Raw genomic sequence first — 20,295 nt, forward strand, 5'->3', positions numbered from 1 at the left:
CATGACCATGTTCACATCATAATTCACCATCTCTTCATGTTTCCTCCTCCCTATACCCCTCCTCCCTCCCCTACCCTGACACATGGGCTGTCAGGGTGCATTGAGGGATGCTGGGCAGGAACAAAGACAGATTAAATTGATCTGCTCATGACCTTCTGTTATGAAAGGATTTAAGAGCAAAGATTACAAACACACACACATACAGGATACACACACATTGCACGTTACATGCTACACCATACATATTCTTGTTAATATATTTTATTACAAATGAATGCATGAATTATTATTCAATTTAACTGTCTGGATTAATCAGATGTGTGTCTGATTTCACATCTTACAATTGAATGAAACAAAGCATGCACCCCTTAAAGCAACTGCTCTGAGCAACCTCACATGAAACTATGAAGACAAACATGTAAGTGAAGTGCAGCTTCTGATATTATTTTTACATTATGATGAATCATTACATAATAAGTCCACAGGCACAATGTGTGTGGTGGCTATTCCGTGCCCAGTGCCCACACAGGCAATGCAAGAATCAATGATTGGGGAATATAGGGATTTAGTCAGCTGGTGGCTGAGTAAAATACATTTTGTACAGGTGAACTCTTATAGCTCATAAAAACACGAGTGGCTGGCCCGCCCCCAAAGTGACTTATCAACTGTATGCAAGGATTCCTCTGTGTTGTCTAAGGAATTCAGAATTATCTCACCAACCCCCATTGTCACACCTCTGGGTAGCAGAGGTTCTGTTGTCTTTACAGGTCTGATATCTGATTGGAAGTTAATTTTACCGTAATGCTATTGATCAACAACTCAGATTCTGAATCTGAACAACTCAAACGTTATAAAAGGTCTTAGATTCATTCTTTCTATTTTTTGTTCCTGAACTGCTGTGGTGAGATACTTCGTCTTTCTTTCTTGTTTTCTCCCTCTCCCATGAGCTATGTGCCATGGCTCAAGCTATGGTTTCTTTGTCTCTCTCTCTGACCATGCCTAGAATGCTTGCTAATGCTTTGTAACTTAAGCTTTATGTCTTGTATGTGAATCCATTCATTGCATAAAGTTATAAGTAATACTTGCTTTGATACTCACTTCTCGTGACAGTTCCTTGATATTAGTCAGCATAATACTTGATTGCACATGGTTTAACTATAGTCTTTTGCATATTGTTATTTATCTTCTGAAGTCAGATAATTCAGTTAATGGGCTTATTGCTTAGTCTTATTTACAAGTTGCATGTGAGGTATATATAATATATGCATACATACATGTATCAAATATTGCCCCACTACACATATAGAAACAGATAAAAACAGAGTTCACCCAACATGTAGATTATAGAGCAACTCTGTATCAGTAATGTCAGTACTTCCCTCTTATAAATGATAGGTGGTATACAGACAATTGCACAGAGAGGTTGTCATAGAAACTCTATTTTACATAATATGCATAATAATGATGTCCATAACGGTTGGGAGTGTTTTCTTGCGTTTCTGTGTGTGTGTGAATGCGTGTTGGAGGAGGTATGCATTTTGAAGTGTGCTTGTGTGTGTGTTGGAGTGAGTTTTTTTTTACAAGTGTGTGTTGGTTAATTTGATGCTCAGTCCATTTAAACACAAGGCTCACAGAGAACCTATAGCAGTCTGAGGGAGGCCAGGGCTACATCCTGAGCAGGAGCAGTAGAGAGATGCATGCTGAGAGCAGAAGCGTGGTGTAGGCGGGTCCAAGGTGATGCGTGTACCCTTTTAGAGTTTCTTGATTGGTCTGGTCTGACGTTGGTTGCCTCTGGGAGGGTGGCAAGGGCACTGTATTGGGTGCCAGTGTGGTGCGGCTGGCACACATGTCATAGAGGTTTCCAGAAAACTGGGTCTTCCTGGACTCTTGCCTCAGAGACTCCCACACAGCCGCTGCGTCTCCAGGACAACTGGCAAGTGCCGCATTCGCACACACATGGAACGCATCCCATGATCTGTAAGGGGGCAAGGAACTCTAAACTCTAAGGAATTCTGAAGGTTGTGAATGAGGGACATGTAAGGGAGTGAGACGTATGTGTGTTTACAGGTATTGGAGCACATGTTGGGCTACAGTCTGATTCTCTATGAGTGACTGAAAATGTGATTTAGTCAGATTAACATTTACAACAGTTATTTTCGAGAGGAGATGGGAGAATATGCGAGGATAAAAAGAGAGCTGGAGTGATTCAGAGTAGGTGTCAATTTGGAGTGGGAGAGAGAGACTCACCTGCAGATTGTGTCAATGTCCTGTGTGCTCTGCTCTTTCTGTGTGTCACCCAGACTGTCCCCCAGAGTGAGGAGACACTGAGCAAAGCTCTTGTAGATGACGCCACAGGAGCTAGGGAGCTCAGCAGCCCAACACACAGGGGCCAGACCTGAGGGAGAGGAGGGAGTGAAGAGTATCAATGTGAATTACAGTAGATAGATAAGCTCCGTTGTCCACTGCTGTTAATAGATTACTTTTCATTTGTTTATTTACATCTGGGGTTTTAGCATTGGAGTAAGGTCATTCATCAGCCTGCATTATATATTACAGTTTCACTGTATGTTACAGTTACATCACGTGTGTGTGTCTGTGTCTTTGTGTGTGTATGTGTGTGTGTGTAGACCACATGTACACACACATTGGCAAACATACAAACAAACAACCACATAATCACACACAAACACACACATATTAGCTCTGAGAGAGGGTGGAGAAGGAACATGAAGATGAGCATCACCACAGGGGGAAGGTTGGGGTGAATGCAACACACTCTACAAATGAATCTCTTGCTCTGGTGTCCTAGCACAACATGCATGATGTCTCTCTCTCAACATAACATTCTTATGGCCTTTAGTAACTCCGTAAACTACAGGAGGTAGCGCCCCCATCCTCAGCACTCAGTGGGATAGTATTCTACAGCTGTCCCACAACTCCCTGAGAGACGACAGTGGGAGGCACACACACAAATAAAACACACACACACACCGCTGTTCGGAACAAGCTAGAACAGCATGTATTTCATTAGGATAAGTACTTCGTAAAACCTCTCTCCTTCATTTCCGAATGGATTCAGAAATAAATATTTTTTTCACCCATACCATTGCACTCCTCTCCTGACCAACTTACCATCACTTCATACCAAACCATCACTCCTGCCCTGCTACTTATTCCATCGCTTCAGTTTAAAATATTCTAATAAACAAAAACAATTGAACAGAAAAAATACAGGAAACTAGTAAGAGCAGAGTGAGATAAAGGCTGCCTATGAAGTGTCACACTGCACTCACCACACTAAAGTAACATCACTACAACACACACAGACAGAGACACATAGATATACAATACATAAATAGATAAGGGAAAGGTGTCCTTACAGAGGTAAAGAGCAACAGGCAGGAGGAAAGTCACGGTGCAGCCATGGGACCTCATACTCAACTGGCCCAACTGAGTCCAGTGGAGCCCCAGCACACAATTAACGGGCTCTGATCTGATGACGTTCACAGCAGTGTTATAATCCCGGACAGAATTTTGGTGTCTTCTCAGAGTGAGGTGTCCTGTCATTCATTTGTTGGATCATCAGAGCTCAAGAGTAGAGCAGAGCATACAGGCAGATCGTAGTGAGTGTTCACGGGATTAACAGAGCAAAGGGCCGACGTGCTGCATCGAGGGGATGTGTGTGTAAGGGAGGGGTGGAGGGCAAGCTGTGGAAAGCTTGGGGGCAACGGACCAGGGACGTCACATCATAGCACACTGGATTAGAGCTTTCTCATTTCCAATCTCAGTATTAAGGGCATTTAGTGAAGGTAAAAAAACACAGCACAATTTGGTAGAGAGATAGAAGAGGGAGCAGAGCTCCTGAGAAATATGGGCTTCATATAGTTTGCAAAACAGTTTCTTACAAAAGAGGGGAAATACTCCTAACACAGACCTGTAGATTCCAGATGTTTGGAGTTACTATTTCTCAATGAACAGAATTTATTCTGGGTTTATTGAGAATTACTTAGTAAATCTGTCCTGTATATTTTGACAGTTTCTGCCTGAGTGGGGCTATGTCTTGTTTTCTAGGGCGGTGAGGTGGGCTGTGCTGGGTTAAATAATCCGATGTTTGGGAAGCGGGCAGATGGCCCGCTTCTGAGGATTAGAGAATCCGGCCCACCTGGGAGAGACAAGCTCGGAATCACAGGATCCTCTGGGAAACTCAGCCCCCAGAGGACAGGGAGGGGGGACCGGGTTCAGGCAACATTAGTTACCCACACACAGATCATATGTGGAGTTTCCATCTGCCCCATATCCAATGCCAGCCCTTCCTGGTTGAGCCTTTGCAATATATTTTACAGACAGTTTAAACAACCCTCTTCCTACCATATACCCCCTGCTCCACCCTCCATGCCCCCCAGATGGCTGGCCCTGAGTACATTAATAGATAAATTCTGTTTCACATCTGTAGACAGTCACACATGGGAGGAACGATATCTCAACAGTAATCTGCGGTTTAATACAACCATTAACTTCTGAATAATCTGACTGCCTGTCTGCCTCTGGAGATACCTGCTATGCCCCTCTGGTATGTGTGTGTGTGTGTGTGTGTGTGTGTGTGTGTGTGTGTGTGTGTGTGTGTGTGTGTGTGTGTGTGTGTGTGTGTGTGTGTGTGTGTGTGTGTGTGTGTGTGTGTGTGTGTGTGTGTGTGTGTGTGTGTGTGTGTGTGTGTTACCGTCAGAATGACAATCAGAATGACAACTGGAAGCAGGGATTGAGATTAGGACACATGTGGAATGTATTTTTTGTTCTAAAGACAGGCAACCCCATACTGGTCCTGTACACAATATCCCTGACTATCTGATTTCATAATAAGGGTCTCAGCATGGCAGGAAGCTGAGAGCCGCAATCGTCACACTTGTGTTTAATCTCCCACAGTTCAATGGATGGCATCTTTATATAGATTTGAGGGTCGGTTTATGTAGATTAAGAAGTAGGGACACTATGGTCAGATAAAGTGTATGTGCTTTATCTCTATGGTTGTTCAGAGAATAGAGAAGAACAATATCTAACAATGAAAAGCAAGGACAGTATATGTTATAGAACCAGAGTACACAGGGGCTAACGAAATCCACAGGGGCAAACAAGGCTAAACAGGTTTAACATAACCAAAGGAAGAAATGTGCCACAAAAGCGAATGTAATATCCTTACAAATAGAGGCAAATCCACTTGGAACGATGCATGGCAGTGTGGTCACTTACACAAGTCACACAATGACCACTGAGAGCTTTGGCATGGGATTGTTTGATAGAGGATTTCATGAATTGTTTGTTTTGTAAAAAATATGAAGGGGGAGTTGTGTAAATTTGATTGACAGGCCTAGATGAAGTCATTACATAACTCTACTGGGACCTGGGGTAGAGAATAAATCCAGATTAGGATCAGGAACCTCCCTCTCTCCATTCATCTCTCTCTCTCCCATTCTCTCTCTCTCTCTGTCACACACATAATTCCTGCACCCATGTCAGTTGAACAAATATACATATATTCAAACACTGCATAGTCAGTCATCCAGTTTACACACATCATTGGTCTTTAAACTCCAAAATAACTAGCAATGCAATGAACACAGAGTATTCAAACACACCCATTATACACAGTCTCTAACAAACATACACACATACAGGTTACCAACCCTGGGAAACAGCTCTTAGCTTTCATGTGAGGCGTCAACCCTCAGACAAACCCTTTGCAAACCAGCAGTGGAGCCTCTTGAGTGGTCTGGTCAGAAGACTGAGGGTGCATATCAATACTCTTACTTGGCCTCCTCGTCTCCTTTCCTTAATCTACACTGTATAATTTGACATCCCTCAAAGTGTTTTTTGACTGTCCAGTGCTTTTAAATCCATACAAATTAAGGAGGTTTCCATTAAACCTTTTTATACTGGTAAAGTACATGTCGGATATAAACATTTCATGACCAGCCTGATGGAAACAGAACATTTTTCGGGAAACATTCCAAATGTTGATGAAACTCAATCCGCTAGGTATAGCGGGATCTTTTTGTGCCAGTAAAATGAATTATGCGAGATATGTCGATTGAAACGCTTTTATGCGCGAATATTGATACAATAACCATCATATGGGAAAAACTTGGAGTCACGCTATGACATGTGTGGTCCTCCCACTACGATTTGGGAAACCATACAGTTTATTAGGCTACAGATTAAATAAATTATGATGAATTTCACAGGGTGGTGAAAGTGCAAGGTGATGAGCTTGATGCTCCTTTCCAATAAATATCGAGGGTCTTGTTATGGTGACATGATGGTCGATGTTTGGCTGCCATTTGACAAATAAATAATAGTCTCACTATGTAGGCTATACATGAGCTCTAGCCAACACCGCTGGAGCGCACGTCTCAAGTGGGCACACACGCATCATAGTTTGTGAGAAAACCATCAGTAGAGTTGAAAATTCGGTGGAAACCCATTTAACTTCTGTTTTTTATACGGCACATGGGAATTGAACCACAAAATGTATTTTTATGTGTACTACGTCATCACGCACAGCCTTTTATCAGCAATAAGTCAATTTGATGGAAACATCTCTGGTGGGAAAATGCGCGTATTGTTTTTATGCGGATTTTAGAATATTCCCATGAAAAACTGTCGCCACGCCTCCTACGTTGCAATGCTAACCACATCTCTTTTTTTAAAATTGTTTTTATTTAACTATGATAAATGGATTTGAATTAGTCTTTGCTAAAGATAAGTCACTAATACATATAATCTACATCAAAATAATACAATAGAAAATAATACAATAGTTTTCTGATGCTAAGTGACACAGGGAAGGGGTGAGAATGCACAAGGTCCCATATAACAAAGGAAGGTAAGATAGTGGACCATGATCCGCCAAAGGAGATGAAAAGATGACAATAGGGGTGGACACTAGTCAGACAGAATGGGGAGGGGAAAGTCCAGTGACATTGATGTCCAAGCTGTAGTGTAGTGCCATCTACAGTTTCTCTATAGTGCTGCAGGTCTGGTGAGAGGATTCAAACTTTATTTTAAAAAATGAACTCCCCATATCAGATATTCCTTAATGTGAGCTAGTCATTTAATTTGATTTATTAGGATCCCCATTAGCAGACGATAATGGTGACAGCTAGTCTTACTGGGGTCCGATGCATAACGAAAAATACATTACAGGCAAAAGACCTTACCATTTACATTTAAAAACATTACCATGTAGTGTGTGTGTGTGTATCTATCAGTTACACATACATGTCAGTAGAAACACACAACAAGTAGTTCACATGGGGGACAGACAGTGTGCCATCAGATGTTGCTTTATTTGAAAACAGGTTTGCTGTTCACTTGCGCTATATAAGATGGAAGGGAGTTCCGTGCACTCATGGCTCTGTATAATGCTGTACATTTACTTGAATTTGTTCTAGACCTGGGGACTGTGACAAGACCCCTAGCGGCATGTCTGGTGGGGTAAGTGTGTGTGTCAGTGCTGTGTGTAAGTTGACTAAGTAAACAATTATAAATGTTCAACACATTTCTTATAAAAACAAGAAGTGAAGCAGTCAGTCTTTCTTCAACTCTTAGCCAAGAGAAACTAGCATTCATAGTATTAATATTAGCCCTCTGATTATAATGAAAAGCAAGACGTGCAGCTCTGTTCTGGGCCAGCTGCAGCTTAACTAGGTATTTTTTGCAGAACTTGACCATACATATGTCAGGCCAATAATCAATATAAGATTAAGTCATGATTCTAGATCCCTATGGTGTTCACTTTAGTGGATTTCTGTAATAGAATGTCTGTTTCAATTGAAAAGTGGAATAGAAATGATAGACATCAACTGCATGATATGATCCAGGTCACTGCACCAACGTCACTATCCAGCCTACTGAGCTATATCCAAGAAATTAGTAACACTCATAATAACACTCATGCAACAATTTAAACAGATAAAGAAACAACGCAGGATATATTATTTTAAAATGAAATTTACTTCAAATGGATATGGTTTAAGTTTCAGAACAGTCATTGCTGTCAGGTCAAAGTTCAACAGTCAGAGGTTAACATAATATCCATATGTGAGTGCCAACTGCAGATACTGTATCAAACCATTTGGGAGGAGACACCAGTCACAGTGAACCTCTAGGTGGTGTTAAAGTCTAACAACCAGATGGAGCCATGGACCAAGCCAGGTCTCTGGTGGAAATAGGCACCTGATAAACACACATACTTTCATGATGCACAACATATCTTCCCACAGTTAGTCACAAAGCAACCTTGTTTTGGAGGATGGCCTCTGAGCTAAAAAGCTGGTGTTTAATATACTGCAAGGAGAATTCAACTGCAGACACTGACATACAAACACAAACAGCTTAACAACAAAACAATGGCCTAATAATTCCCCCATCTCCCTTTAAAATGTTCTGTCGAAAGTAGGCTACAGAGTTGCAGCCAGGCGATCCACAAGAACTCATTCGTTAATGATTTTACACTCTCCTAAAAGGCTGCTTGCACTTAGCAAACACATGGGTGGACTAAACTGGGCAATGTTTTATAGGCAACTATGGGATTATTACTATCAACGAGCTAGCCAAAAATAGCATTAGTAGACCAACAAGTTGCTATCCCTCTATTGAAAATAAATTCTCATCGCTTTCGTAAAAAAAGAGGGTTTGCTCTGTTCTCCACGGACCCCTTCATCTCACGTTAGAGTCTTAGGTCGCGACGGTCTTTAGTTATCCATCATTTGGGTGGGAATGATGGTCACATTTTCCTTACCGCTGCTCCTGCCGACAGCAAACGGTCCCGCTCGCGCACCTCCTCATGTAGCTTGGCCTCGGTCACGCGCAGCTGGCGGATGGTTGCCTTCATCTCCTTCATTTTCACTTCCATGAGTGCGATGATGTCCCGCTGCTCGTTCAGCTTCCGAAGCAGTTCGGCCGAGGTGGTCCCGGTGGTCAGCGAGTACGCGTGGTCCAGCGGGTTGCTGACAACGCTGTAGTACTGCACAGTCTGCTGCTGGGCAGTGGCCGTGGAGTCTGCAGGGGGATCGTCGCCCCTGGCCAGGTCAGTGGAGCTGGAGACGACTGCAGTAAAACAGGACCCGTCACCCTGCGCGGCTGGATTTACTGGTCCGAGGTATTCGCCGTCCGGACCGATCTGCACCAGGATAGGGCCATCAATAGCAGCTATCTCGGTGACTGCATCGCTCTGAGCGGTCTCAACGGCATCTGGGGCTGTCGAAACAACGTTGGTGATGACAATGCTGCCTGGACTGGGGGCTGGAACAGGAGCCGCCGCAGACGCTTTCCTGTTCCTGCCCCTTCGATTCTTGCGTTCATTCACTCCTCTCAGCGGGAAGAGCGTCGGTACTCGAACGGTATAGGTCTTTCTGCCACCGGGAAAGTGTACGCTACAGACGCGGTGTCCCGTAGTGGGTTGGAAGGTACTAAAACAGCCGCTCACCCCGGCCCGGGAGATGTTCTTGAGCCAAATCTCCCTTTGCGTGGTATCCTTTGGAAATGTGTAGAACCGCAGCTCTCTGTCCCGATGAGAGTTGTTGTAGCAGCCAGGGACACAGCAGGTGAATCCAGGCATGTTTATTCCAACGAAAATCTGACAAACTTGTTATTCTATTGAAGTTTTGTCTAATTTATTTTTGTTTCGTTCTTCCTCGCGTTGTTATCAAGCCGATCGGCCTCGAAGCGGAACTACACGTCCCACAATGCTTACAACTTCCTGTTTTGTGTCCTAAGCAGGTCGCCCCAAAAATATGACATTTTGTTTAGTGTTGCGCACAATTAATATGTTTTTAGACGTATTTGTATATAATGTCGCAGACTTTTATTATGTTGATAGATGTTTAACTATTGTATCCATTATTACTGCTTTCCAAGCAAGCGTGAATCAGAACTCAGAACTTAAATAAACTACAAGTCCCGTAATGCATTCCATAAACTCTCATCTCGCGAGTTTTTACTTGAATTTTAAACGCGGGAGCCACCCGCTGAAAGGTAAACACCAGCTAGCAAGCTTTTTATTGTATTTATTTGATTGTATCCTAGCAAGCTTCTGATACTTTCATAAAATAGCACATCAAAACGGTGATTTTCCACATAAAGAGGCGACACGAATCTAACGTATCGTGAACACGACTCGGTAGAATTCCTTGATTGTGTAAGTCAGTGTATGATATATCTAACTTTAGCCTAGCATGGATAGCTAACTTAGTTACGTTTTATTTATTTAATTATTTTATTTAATCCGTTAGCGAAGTTAACTTTAAAGCGTTAGTCGCCCCACTTACTTTCAGAAGTAGTAAGCTATGTGTTTATTTGCATTAACGTTAGCTAGCAAGTGCTAAACCAGTAGTTAGCTAGCTAATTAAAGATGACAGCATGTCAATTATTTCCAGAATATTGATAAAACGTTGACTTCTTCTGTTTCGACAGACTGAACGTTATGCCATGGATTCTGTAGACGAGGACGTGTCTGCTCGAGTTCTACTGCAAAGTGTAATTCATACAGAGTCCTCCAGGTCCCCAATTACCCGCAGGTAAATCAACACTGTCGAAAAGTGTCACCCACAGTACCTACTACTATCTATCAACTAAACTTGCTTTGGCAAGGGTTATCGAGTGTTAGTTTGAAAGTCTCTCTCTTGTCAACTGTGATATCTCGAGATAAAATGTGTAATTTTAATGGAATAAGCCATGTGTGTTATGTCCTCTCTAGTGCCTCCCAGGCTCAGTTCCAGTCCCTGGGGTCCAGAGTCAGACGTAGTATCAGACTAAGGAGGAGTGATGTTGGGACCCTTACACCACAGGAGGCCCTCAAACAGAGCATCAAAAAGAAGCTTCATGAGGTTTGGTTAAGCCGGGTCTACACTATGTGATTTTTGGCCCCAATTTTAGCTGTCTCAGGCAAGTTTTTGAGATCGGAGACAAAATCCCAATGTCCTTGCCTACTCTGGGTGCGCGGCCATCAGCTACGCTTGTTTAATGTAGGCGGGTCAGAGACGTAATCAGAGGGCTCCGATCCTGTCTTTGACATCCTAATATTTTATCTGCACAAAATCTGCAATGTTCTTGTAGTGTGACATATGCAATGACAATATTTGAGAACGGTGATCAGCATTAGCCAATGAGAGCTCTCCTGAGAAGGAGCCAGTGAGATGATGACATTGTATCGCATCACCCAGAATGTGTACTCTCGAGCAGGAGCGATGAATACTACTAGTATGTGTTTGTCCTTGCCAAAGTGTCAAATCGTTACAGCTCTTTACACACAATGTTATTCAATTAAAAATGTATTGGTTAGATATTTCAACTCTGTAGGGCAAGCATGAATATCTGACTGAAAACATTTGAGGCTGCTTTGAGCCACAGCTCGTTCTAGCTATGGAATCACATCCTTGTCAAGACAGCATGTCTTAGTTTGACACTCCTGTAGTGTCTGCTCGGTGTTACTTTGGAGATCTGTCTTTCTGTTCGTTTGTCTGTGTTGGGCAGAGAAACTGTTTTAAACAAGGCTTGTGTTGAGTTCATCTGCATTTGTCTTTTTCTTACAGAGCACTTCCAGGTTAACCCCGCCAGTGCCACCCAGTAAGAGGCGGACTATATCAGAGGGAGTCAGGAAGATAAACACGCCTGCACCAGCCACAGCCTCACTTCTCTATGATGATGACATCACACCTAGATACCTACTCAGGGGGATCCTGCAAACAGGTGAGTGTTGTCGTCACAGTGTGTGGGTCAGTGCCTTTATTATTGACTAGCGGTAAGATGGATGTGTTATTATATGCTCATCATGGGCACATTAGGGCCCGTTGTTCAGTGATCTTTGTCTTTGTTGCTCTTCTGTCTCCTCTGATTGGTCAGAGCCGGAGACATCCCTTCTGGTTCAGGACCGGCCAGTCAAGAAGGAGCCAGAGCTGCCCTCCACAAACTCCAGTCTTCACAGCAACCGCCCAAGGTATGCTGACAGACAAGGACGATATGCTCATAGGTGCACTCAGGACACACAGCCCTCTGCATTATTGGTGTGGTGATGTGTTTGTGCGTTTACACCTTGTTTTTGTTTGTGCCTCCTAGTACAGGGCTGTCTGACTTAGATTTCCCTGACATGACCACCACAGTAAACCTGTCAAATACAGTGAAGGGACTAAGCAGGAAGCGACCACGTCGGAGTCTCAACATAACAGCATTCAACAGGCAGCTTGAACATGAAGGTAAGGTCAGGGTCGGCACTGTACAGTGTGTGCGCATGGTTAAGTTTGTGTGACATCTGTAACTGGAGCATGTTCTAAACGTGTTAGAGGGTGTGATTAAACATACTGGTTAACTGCTCTATATGAGAAGAAATGTTCTGTTCCACTCATTTTGACCCACTGACAATTCCACTTTTCATGGGTTCATGTTTAAATTAAATTGTATTTATTACATTCTGCAAATACAACAGGTGGAGACTTTACCATTAAATGTTTGCTTATGAGCCGTATATTAGTATTGTAAGTGCATATACACTACCATTCAAAAGTTTGGGGTCACTTAGAAATGTCCTTGTTTTTGAAAGAAAAGCCAAAAAAATTGCCCATTAAAATAACATCAAATTGATCAGAAATACAGTGTAGACATAGTTAATGTTGTAAATGACTATTGCAGCTGGAAACGGCAGATTTCTTTATGGAATATCTATATAGGCATACAGAGGCCCATTATCAGCAACCATCACTCCTGTGTTCCAATGCCACGTGTTAGCTAATCGAAGTTGATCATTTTAAAATACTAATTTATCATTACAAAACACTTTTGCAATTATGTTAGCACAGCTGAAAACTGATGTCCTGATTTTAAAGAAGTAATAAAACGGGCCTTCTTTAGACTAGTTGAGTATCAGGACCATCAGCATTTGTGGGTTCGATGACCAGCTCAAAATGGCCAGAAACAAAGAACTTTCTTCTGAAACTCGTCAGTCTATTCTTGTTTTGAGAAATTCCATGTGCGAAATTGCCAAGAAACTGAAGGTCTTGTACAACGCTGTGGATTTATCCCTTCACAGAAAAGCGCAAACTGGCTCTAACCAGAATAGAAAGAGTGGGTGGCCCCGGTGCACAACTGAGCAAGAGGACAAGTACATTAGAGGGTCTAGTTTGAGAAACAGACTCCTCACAAGTCCTCAACTGGCAGCTTCATTAAATAGTACCCGCAATACACAAGTCTCAACTCGAGATCAACCGAATAATCAGAATGGCCGAAAAATTAGGGCCGATTTCAAGTTTTCATAACAATCGGAAATCTGTATTTTTGGACACCGATTTGTCCGATTGTATTTTTTACACCTTTATTTAATCTTTATTTAACTCGGCAAGTCAGTTAAGAACACATTCTTATTTTCAATGACTGCCTAGGAATGGTGGGTTAACTGCCTCGTTCAAGGGGCAGAACGACAGATTTTTTTTTTTACTTTGTCAGCTCGGGGGATTCAATCTTGCAACCTTAGTTAACTAGTCCAATGCTCTAATTACCTGCCTCTCATTGCACCCCACGAGGAGACTGCCTGTTACACGAATGCAGTAAGCCAAGGTAAGTTGCTAGCTAGCAATAAACTAATCTTCAAAAAAAAAAATCTATCAATCAATCATAATCACTAGTTAACTACACATGGTTGATAATATTACTTGTTTATCTAGCGTGTCCTGCGTTGCATATAATCAATGTGGTGGGTATCGTTGCTCCAATGTGTACCTAACCATAAACATCAATGCCTTTCTTAAAATCAATACACAGAAGTATATATTTTTAAACCTGCATATTTAGCTAAAAGAAATCCAGGTTAGCAGGCAATATTAACCAGGTGAAATTGTGTCACTTCTCTTGCGTTCATTGCACGCAGAGTCAGTGTATATGCAACACTTTGGGCCGCCTAATTTGCCATAATTTTACGTAATTGTGACAGAACATTGAAGGTTGTGCAATGTAACAGGAGTATTTAGACTTATGGATGCCACCCGTTAGATAAAATACGGAATGGTTCCATATTTCACTGAAAGAATAAACATCTTGTTTTTGAGATGATAGTTTCCAGATTTGACCATATTAATGACCTAAGGCTCGTATTTCTGTGTGTTATCATGTTATAACTAAGTCTATGATTTGATAGATTTGATTTGACAGTCTGACTGAGCGATGGTAGGCACCAGCAGGTTCGTAAGCATTCATTCAAACAGCACTTTCATGCGTTTGCCAGCAGCTGTTTATGACTTCAAGCCTACCAACACCCGAGATGAGGCTAGTGTAACTGATGTGAAATGGTTAGCGGGGTGCGCGCTAATAACATTTAAAACGTCACTCGCTCTGAGACTTGGAGTTGTTGTTCCCCTTGCTCTGCATGGGTAACGCTGCTTCGAGGGTGGCTGTTGTCGTTGTGTTCCTGGTTCGAGCCCAGGTAGGAGCAAGGAGAGGGAAGGAAGTTATACTGTTACACTGGCAATACTAAAGTGCCTATAAGAACATCCAATAGTCAAAGGTTAATGAAATACAAATGGTATAGAGAGAAATAGTCCTATAATTCCTATAATAACTATAACCTAAAACTTCTTAGCTAACTTGGATTAGCTAACACAATATGCCATTGGAACACAGGAGTGATGGTTGCTGATAATGGGCCTCTGTACGGGCCTCTGTACGCTTATGTAGATATTCCACTAAAATCAGCCTTTTCCAGCTACAATAGTCATTTATAACATTAACAACATTAACAAAAAATTGCTTATCTTTAAAAAACAAGGAAATGTCTGAGTGACCCCAAACTTTTGAATAGTAGTGTAGTCAGTGCAAGAACAGATCAATGCATATAATTCATGGCTACATGGACTCACTATTTAATAGTCTTATGCCTATTTAGCAGTATTATGGCCTAGGGGTAGAAGCTGTCTCATAGCATGTTGGTTAGGAGTCTGATGATGGATGTATTCATTTTCTGATAGAATTTTATGTTCAGATTTTTTTTTTGCAGATGGAGAGGCTGAAGGTGGCAGTGCAACAGAAAAAGACCTCTCATCCCTGTCTTCTGCCTCTCCAAAGTAAAGAGCTGCAAATTGGAAAAACTTATACTCATTGAATTTCAGTGGTGAATGTCAGAAATGTAACTGAGGCTGTGTTCTCACACATTTTCTAGCTCTATCACCTTCTCCCTGAAAACACCCTTTGTGGATGTTCGGACTGAGAAAAGGGGATTTCAAAGGAAGGTAACAAATCGTAAAAAAATTTGCCTTGAGGAGTTTGACGAGGCCCTACAGAATCGACTGGCGGCGATGGGTGGAGACCCTGGTAAGCCCCTTCCTCTGCATCTCATTTCTTCCCCCCTTATATTTCTGTTTGTCTTTTGTTCTGTGTATTATATTGTTTGATATGTACTTAAATTACCTGGAACAATATGAAATTGAGACTTATGTAAGACTACATTTTGCGTGAAGAGTAGAACTTAAACCTAGTTCTTTCGCCTCTCTTTTTCTCTTCCCACGCCCTCCTCCCTCTCCCTGTTTTTCAGAGGTGAGTGTTAGGGAGGATCAGCAGGGTCTCAGTGAGACCGTTCGGTCTGAGGGGTTTACCTTGGGACAGAGTGACCTCACCGCTCCTGACATCACCCATGACATCATCACCAGCAACACAGCGCTCTACTCCCTGCCTGTTGACACAGCAACAACCTTCACTATCACCACCCAGGACAAAGACACCATCACGGGAACACAGATCCAGCGAGAAATGGGAGGGATGAAGGATGAGGATGAGAAAATTATGGAGGAGGTAGGGGAACCAAATGAGGACAAGATGGAATTAGACAACAAAGATGGAGAGGATTTGGCTGGAGATGTTGGGCAGAGAGAGGACTCAGTGAGACAGAAGGTGTCCAAATCACAGACTGTAGAAGCGGTAGCTGACTCCCAGACAGAAGATGAGGAGCTGGCTAAATCTCAGACAGAAGAGGACGGGGTGGCTGAATCTCAGACAGAAGAGGACGGGGTGGCTGAATCTCAGACAGAAGAGGACGGGGTGGCTGAATCTCAGACAGAAGAGGACGGGGTGGCTGAATCTCAGACAGAAGAGGACGGGGTGGCTGAATCTCAGACAGAAGAGGACGGGGTGGCTGAATCTCAGACAGAAGAGGACGAGGTGGCTGAATCTCAGACAGAAGAGGACGAGGTGGCTGAATCTCAGACAGAAGAGGACGAGGTGGCTGAATCTCAGACAGAAGAGGACGAGGTGGCTGAATCTCAGACAGAAGAGGACGAGGTGGCTGAATCTCAGACAGAAGAGGACGAGGTGGCTGAATCTCAGACAGAAGAGGACGAGGTGGCTGAATCTCAGACAGAAGAGGACGAGGTGGCTGAATCTCAGACAGAAGAGGACGAGGTGGCTGAATCTCAGACAGCAGGGGACGAGGTGTCTGAATCTCAGACAGCAGGGGACGAGGTGTCTGAATCTCAGACAGCAGGGGACGAGGTGTCTGAATCTCAGACAGCAGGGGACGAGGTGGCTGAATCTCAGACAGCAGGGGACGAGGTGGCTGAATCTCAGACAGCAGGGGACGAGGTGGCTGAATCTCAGACAGCAGGGGACGTAGCAGATGAAGGGGGACAGGTAGTGGAAGAAGGGCAGGAAAAAAGATTGATATCACAGAGTTTAACACACAATGCGATGCACATCAGTCGGAGAGCTTATTGCTCAGAGGGTGGCGTCAAGGTTGCTGGAGTGATGGAAGGAGGGAGGGGCTACAAGAGCATGGGAGCAGCGCTCCATCCTACAGAGACTGGTGAGTCAGGTTGGTAATGAGAGCATGATGTGGCATTGTCCAATGTGGACAGTATTTCACTTGGCTCAAATACTGCTTGTCAACAAGACAGTTCAGTCTTTCATGTTTGAAAAATAATATTTGTAGGTCTATTCTATTATTTAATGTAGTATTTGTGAGACTGTTTTATTGATGTCTTTGTGTGTTTTGTAGGGTGGGCAGGCAGAAGGTCACAGGGGGACACGGCTGGTGAGTGGCACAGCGGGCCGGAGGTGGGAGCTAGTGAGAGCAACCACACCCGCACAGTAACCCTTGGCAGCGTCCCTCCCTCCCCGTTGCCCCAGGAAGATGAGCTGGAAGGTTTGAGTAGAACTGGCACCAGCCTTGGCAATGAGGAGATGGAGAACTCCATGCCTCCTTTAGAGATGACCTTTGAACCTGAGAACAACGCCCCTCACAGCAGCAACTCATCCCTGCACCCAATCACTGCCCAGAGCCCAGCTGAGCATGAGGGGGACTGGGATGATGTGGAAGAGGGGGATGGTGTCTGGAGTGAAGGTTGGATCCACAAAATCTGTATTCAGGTGTGTGTGCACATGTGTATATGTTGTGATGACTAACCCCTTCTTTCCTACAGAGCTGTCCATGAAGACTCCTGCGTTTGTCAGAGAGAAGAGGAATGCTCTGACTATTGACCACCTGGCCACACCCACTGTTCTCAAAGACCTTCAACCAAGGCAAGTCACACACAAACACATGCAATCATTTTAGTAGTAGTATTGTGTGCTAGTTTGTGACCTAATCTGCTGTCTTTTGGGGCCTCAGTGTTTCGGCTGTGCTGCTGCGGTGAAGCCCAAAGCTGTGAGGGGAAAGCGGACTGGATCAGCCAAGAAGGATCCTGGTCTCTCTAAGAGCTACATCATGAGCGTGTTCAAACACTTCGCCAAGACCAAGGTGTCTACAGATGTCTACCCTGTCCTAAAGGAGATGTAAGAATCTACATCTATCTTAGGGGAAAGTGCTTATGTTCATTAACTTGCACATCAAGTGATTTCGTGATGTACCGATCTGTTTAAAGACAGGAAAACATCAGAATGCAACTTTTCTTTTATCGTTGATGTTAAATTCATTGATGTATGTATTAGTGACAGAATAGAGGACTTTCTTAATGATAAGGTATTGATGGATGAATGCATGTTTAACATTTACTTACCAGAATGGAGCGCTACTTTGACCGGCTAGCTGATGACTTGGAGACGTTTGCTGCTCACGCCAAGAGGAAGACCATTGAGGTAGAGGACGTAGAGCTGCTGATGCGGAGGTTTGTTTATAGCTGTGGTTCGTCAGGTGTTTAAGTGTACAGTATGTAGTATAATCTCCTTGTCGTGTGTGCGTGCATTCGTCTTTCTCTAACTCTGTTTTTCTCTCCAGACAGGGGTTTGTGACTGACAGCATGCCAGTAAATGTGTTGATTGAGAAATATCTCCCAATGGAATCCCGAAAGCTCCTCATTCCTGTGGCAACAAGTGGTAACTACGTCATTCCCAAACCGAGGAGAAAATGATCAGCCTATACTGAGAATGATCAGCCCAAATGAGGGCTGATGTTCTATATATTTGATTGATTATCTATGAACAGCTGTTCATTTATTATTTGTAGACACTCATTCAAACACAGCCAGGACAAGACCATGTAACCTGGATGTAACCTGTTGTAAATGTGTTGTATTTGTTTGAATATGGCTTTCTTTTATATTTGTCGAATATTACTGCAAAATGTTTTATTTGATTTATTCAGTAGTCTGGCATTTGTACGTGCCTTTGGATGAGAAAGGAGACTGGAGTTTAAAGCCCTGAGGTTATGAGTGCATTGGATTCCATCAGAGCAACCTGAAAGACACAACCAATACAAGCACAATAGTTTGTAGACACTAATCTAATGTCCCCTGTCCTCATGCTGCCCCCAGTTTTCAAAATCGACCCAGCTAATCACAGTACAGTCAGAATAAAAAAGCAATAATTCAAACTTTCGCATTCCATACTTTGGGGTGTAATCATTACTCCAATTCTGTTTAAAAACGTTTTGCAACAAACCATTTACTCCAAACAGAAAATGCATACGACAGTTTCTATTGGACTAATTCAGGTAGGCCCGGTTTTCGTTCGCCTTGTTTGCTTTCGTTTGGTTCTTGGTAAACGGTCAGTTTTCAGTCCGTACGCGCCGAACACACCGACTGCGTCTTGCGTTTTGGTGCACTAGAAGTACATTCATTTCCAGTGCAACGCTGCGTTTGCCTTATATTGCGTTGCAGAGGCAGTTGTAATCCGTTGTGTAGTAAATCGAATGTATGCATTAAATGGTATGCGTAGAATGTTGAATTTTTGTTGCACACATCCAGTAAAAAAGTGGATTCCATAATAAAAAGTTGAATTACTTAATTTCTTTACATATTTTATTCATTTATTTGCCAAGTAGCATACATATTTATTCGATGAAATCAAAAAATTGTGAGAGCCTATCATTTACCTCAAATGCATAGTTTTGGAGCGAAATGCAATAATAAATAGTCAAGACAGCAGCGTAGGCTCTTTCAACAATGAAACCAACGTTGTGGAAGGTTGTCTTGATCGCGTTGTTGGGCCGGTGTTCGGGGCCAGCCCCGCGGAAAGCGCAGGTCTGTGTGGGTCCAGAAATTGTTGAAGTCCCGAAAGCATGGAGAGGAGTTCCGTATCATTCAAAAGCTTCGATTGGAGAGGAATTTCGAAGTTACTTTCGTCTGGACCGCAGCCAGTTCAATCACCTGCTCCGGATTGTTGGAGCCAGGATCGCCCCGATGGAAACCAACTACCGGAAGTCCATCAGCCCAGTTGAACGCCTGGCGATTCTTCTCCCGTAAGCTAAATTCTAGTACATTTTAAAAGCCTTTGATACCGTGATTGATTAGATATTTTATGTGCAACCTAGCTAGCTGAATGGCTCTTTAGTTAATAGCCCCCATGTGGCATCAGATGTACTTTAACAGAATGTTCATTCGGACTATAACTTCCCAAAGTTGGTTTAAAATCCCTTAATTATACAATGTTACCAAATGAAAAGAAAGTTGGGGTGCCTTCTGCCCTGATGAAGGTAGGCTAGTCTTCTCCAGGACCCCTTGTTGTTCAAGACAGTCAATCGTTAAATTCTTATTGGAATTACTTAGGAAAAAAAGGGTTCCAAGAGTGTCCTTCTGCTTCCCCCATAGGATAACCCTTTTTGGTTCCAGGTAGAACCCTTTGGGGGAAAGGTTATACATGGAACCGAATAGGGTTCTCCTATGGGGACAGCCGGAGAACCCTTTTAGGTTCTAGAAAGAAAAAAATGTGCTAAGAGGAGAGTTGGCCTGGGCTACAGTTTGATACAGTCAGACTGAATTGTATTGTTTCAAGGCATTGTTAATGATGTTTGACTTACAATATAATTAGAGAATAATAAACTAATGAGGTAGGTAT

At 43.0% G+C, this 20,295-nt stretch overlaps 3 protein-coding genes across 3 annotated transcripts; 1 reads left to right on the forward strand and 2 right to left on the reverse strand.

Annotated features, from left to right (window-relative positions):
• Positions 1–196: 196 nt before the first annotated feature.
• Positions 197–3,622, reverse strand: LOC135554017 (neuritin-like protein). Its single transcript, XM_064986015.1, has 3 exons — positions 3,381–3,622; positions 2,248–2,395; positions 197–1,975 (listed from the first exon to the last, which is right to left on the reverse strand). Exons 1-3 carry the CDS (start codon positions 3,565–3,567, stop codon positions 1,666–1,668), a joined length of 645 nt encoding a protein of 214 aa, XP_064842087.1. The 5' UTR covers positions 3,568–3,622; the 3' UTR covers positions 197–1,665.
• Positions 3,623–7,986: 4,364 nt separating this feature from the next.
• On the reverse strand, positions 7,987–9,723 carry LOC135558717 (THAP domain-containing protein 11-like). Its single transcript, XM_064992780.1, has one exon. The coding sequence runs from the start codon at positions 9,611–9,613 to the stop codon at positions 8,780–8,782; it is 834 nt and encodes a 277-aa protein (XP_064848852.1). The 5' UTR covers positions 9,614–9,723; the 3' UTR covers positions 7,987–8,779.
• A 1-nt stretch (position 9,724) lies between these two features.
• LOC135558720 (centromere protein T-like) lies at positions 9,725–19,245 on the forward strand. Its single transcript, XM_064992795.1, has 14 exons — positions 9,725–10,029; positions 10,468–10,571; positions 10,751–10,880; positions 11,586–11,742; positions 11,896–11,989; positions 12,109–12,245; positions 15,017–15,098; positions 15,194–15,345; positions 15,566–16,828; positions 17,021–17,365; positions 17,445–17,548; positions 17,633–17,796; positions 18,024–18,128; positions 18,239–19,245. The coding sequence occupies exons 2-14, from the start codon at positions 10,483–10,485 to the stop codon at positions 18,369–18,371; spliced, it is 2,955 nt and encodes a 984-aa protein (XP_064848867.1). The 5' UTR covers positions 9,725–10,029; positions 10,468–10,482; the 3' UTR covers positions 18,372–19,245.
• The last annotated feature ends 1,050 nt before the right edge of the window (positions 19,246–20,295 follow it).

Source organism: Oncorhynchus masou, chromosome 2 (assembly GCF_036934945.1).
Source record: "Oncorhynchus masou masou isolate Uvic2021 chromosome 2, UVic_Omas_1.1, whole genome shotgun sequence".
In the NCBI taxonomy this organism is placed as follows: Eukaryota; Metazoa; Chordata; class Actinopteri; order Salmoniformes; family Salmonidae; genus Oncorhynchus; species Oncorhynchus masou.

Excerpts from the sequence above, each read along its gene's own strand:
- LOC135554017 (XM_064986015.1), bottom strand. The coding sequence starts at position 3,567 with ATGACAGGACACCTCACTCTGAGAAGACACCAAAATTCTGTCCGGGAT. Across the intron at positions 2,396-3,380 it reads GCCTGTTGCTCTTTACCTCT|GTCTGGCCCCTGTGTGTTGG; the intron begins GTAAGGACACCT and ends CCTCTCCCTCAG. Across the intron at positions 1,976-2,247 it reads GACATTGACACAATCTGCAG|ATCATGGGATGCGTTCCATG; the intron begins GTGAGTCTCTCT and ends GCCCCCTTACAG.
- LOC135558717 (XM_064992780.1), bottom strand. The coding sequence starts at position 9,613 with ATGCCTGGATTCACCTGCTGTGTCCCTGGCTGCTACAACAACTCTCAT.
- LOC135558720 (XM_064992795.1), top strand. The coding sequence starts at position 10,483 with ATGGATTCTGTAGACGAGGACGTGTCTGCTCGAGTTCTACTGCAAAGT. Across the intron at positions 11,990-12,108 it reads CTTCACAGCAACCGCCCAAG|TACAGGGCTGTCTGACTTAG; the intron begins GTATGCTGACAG and ends TGTGCCTCCTAG. Across the intron at positions 12,246-15,016 it reads CAGGCAGCTTGAACATGAAG|ATTTTTTTTTTGCAGATGGA; the intron begins GTAAGGTCAGGG and ends TTTTATGTTCAG.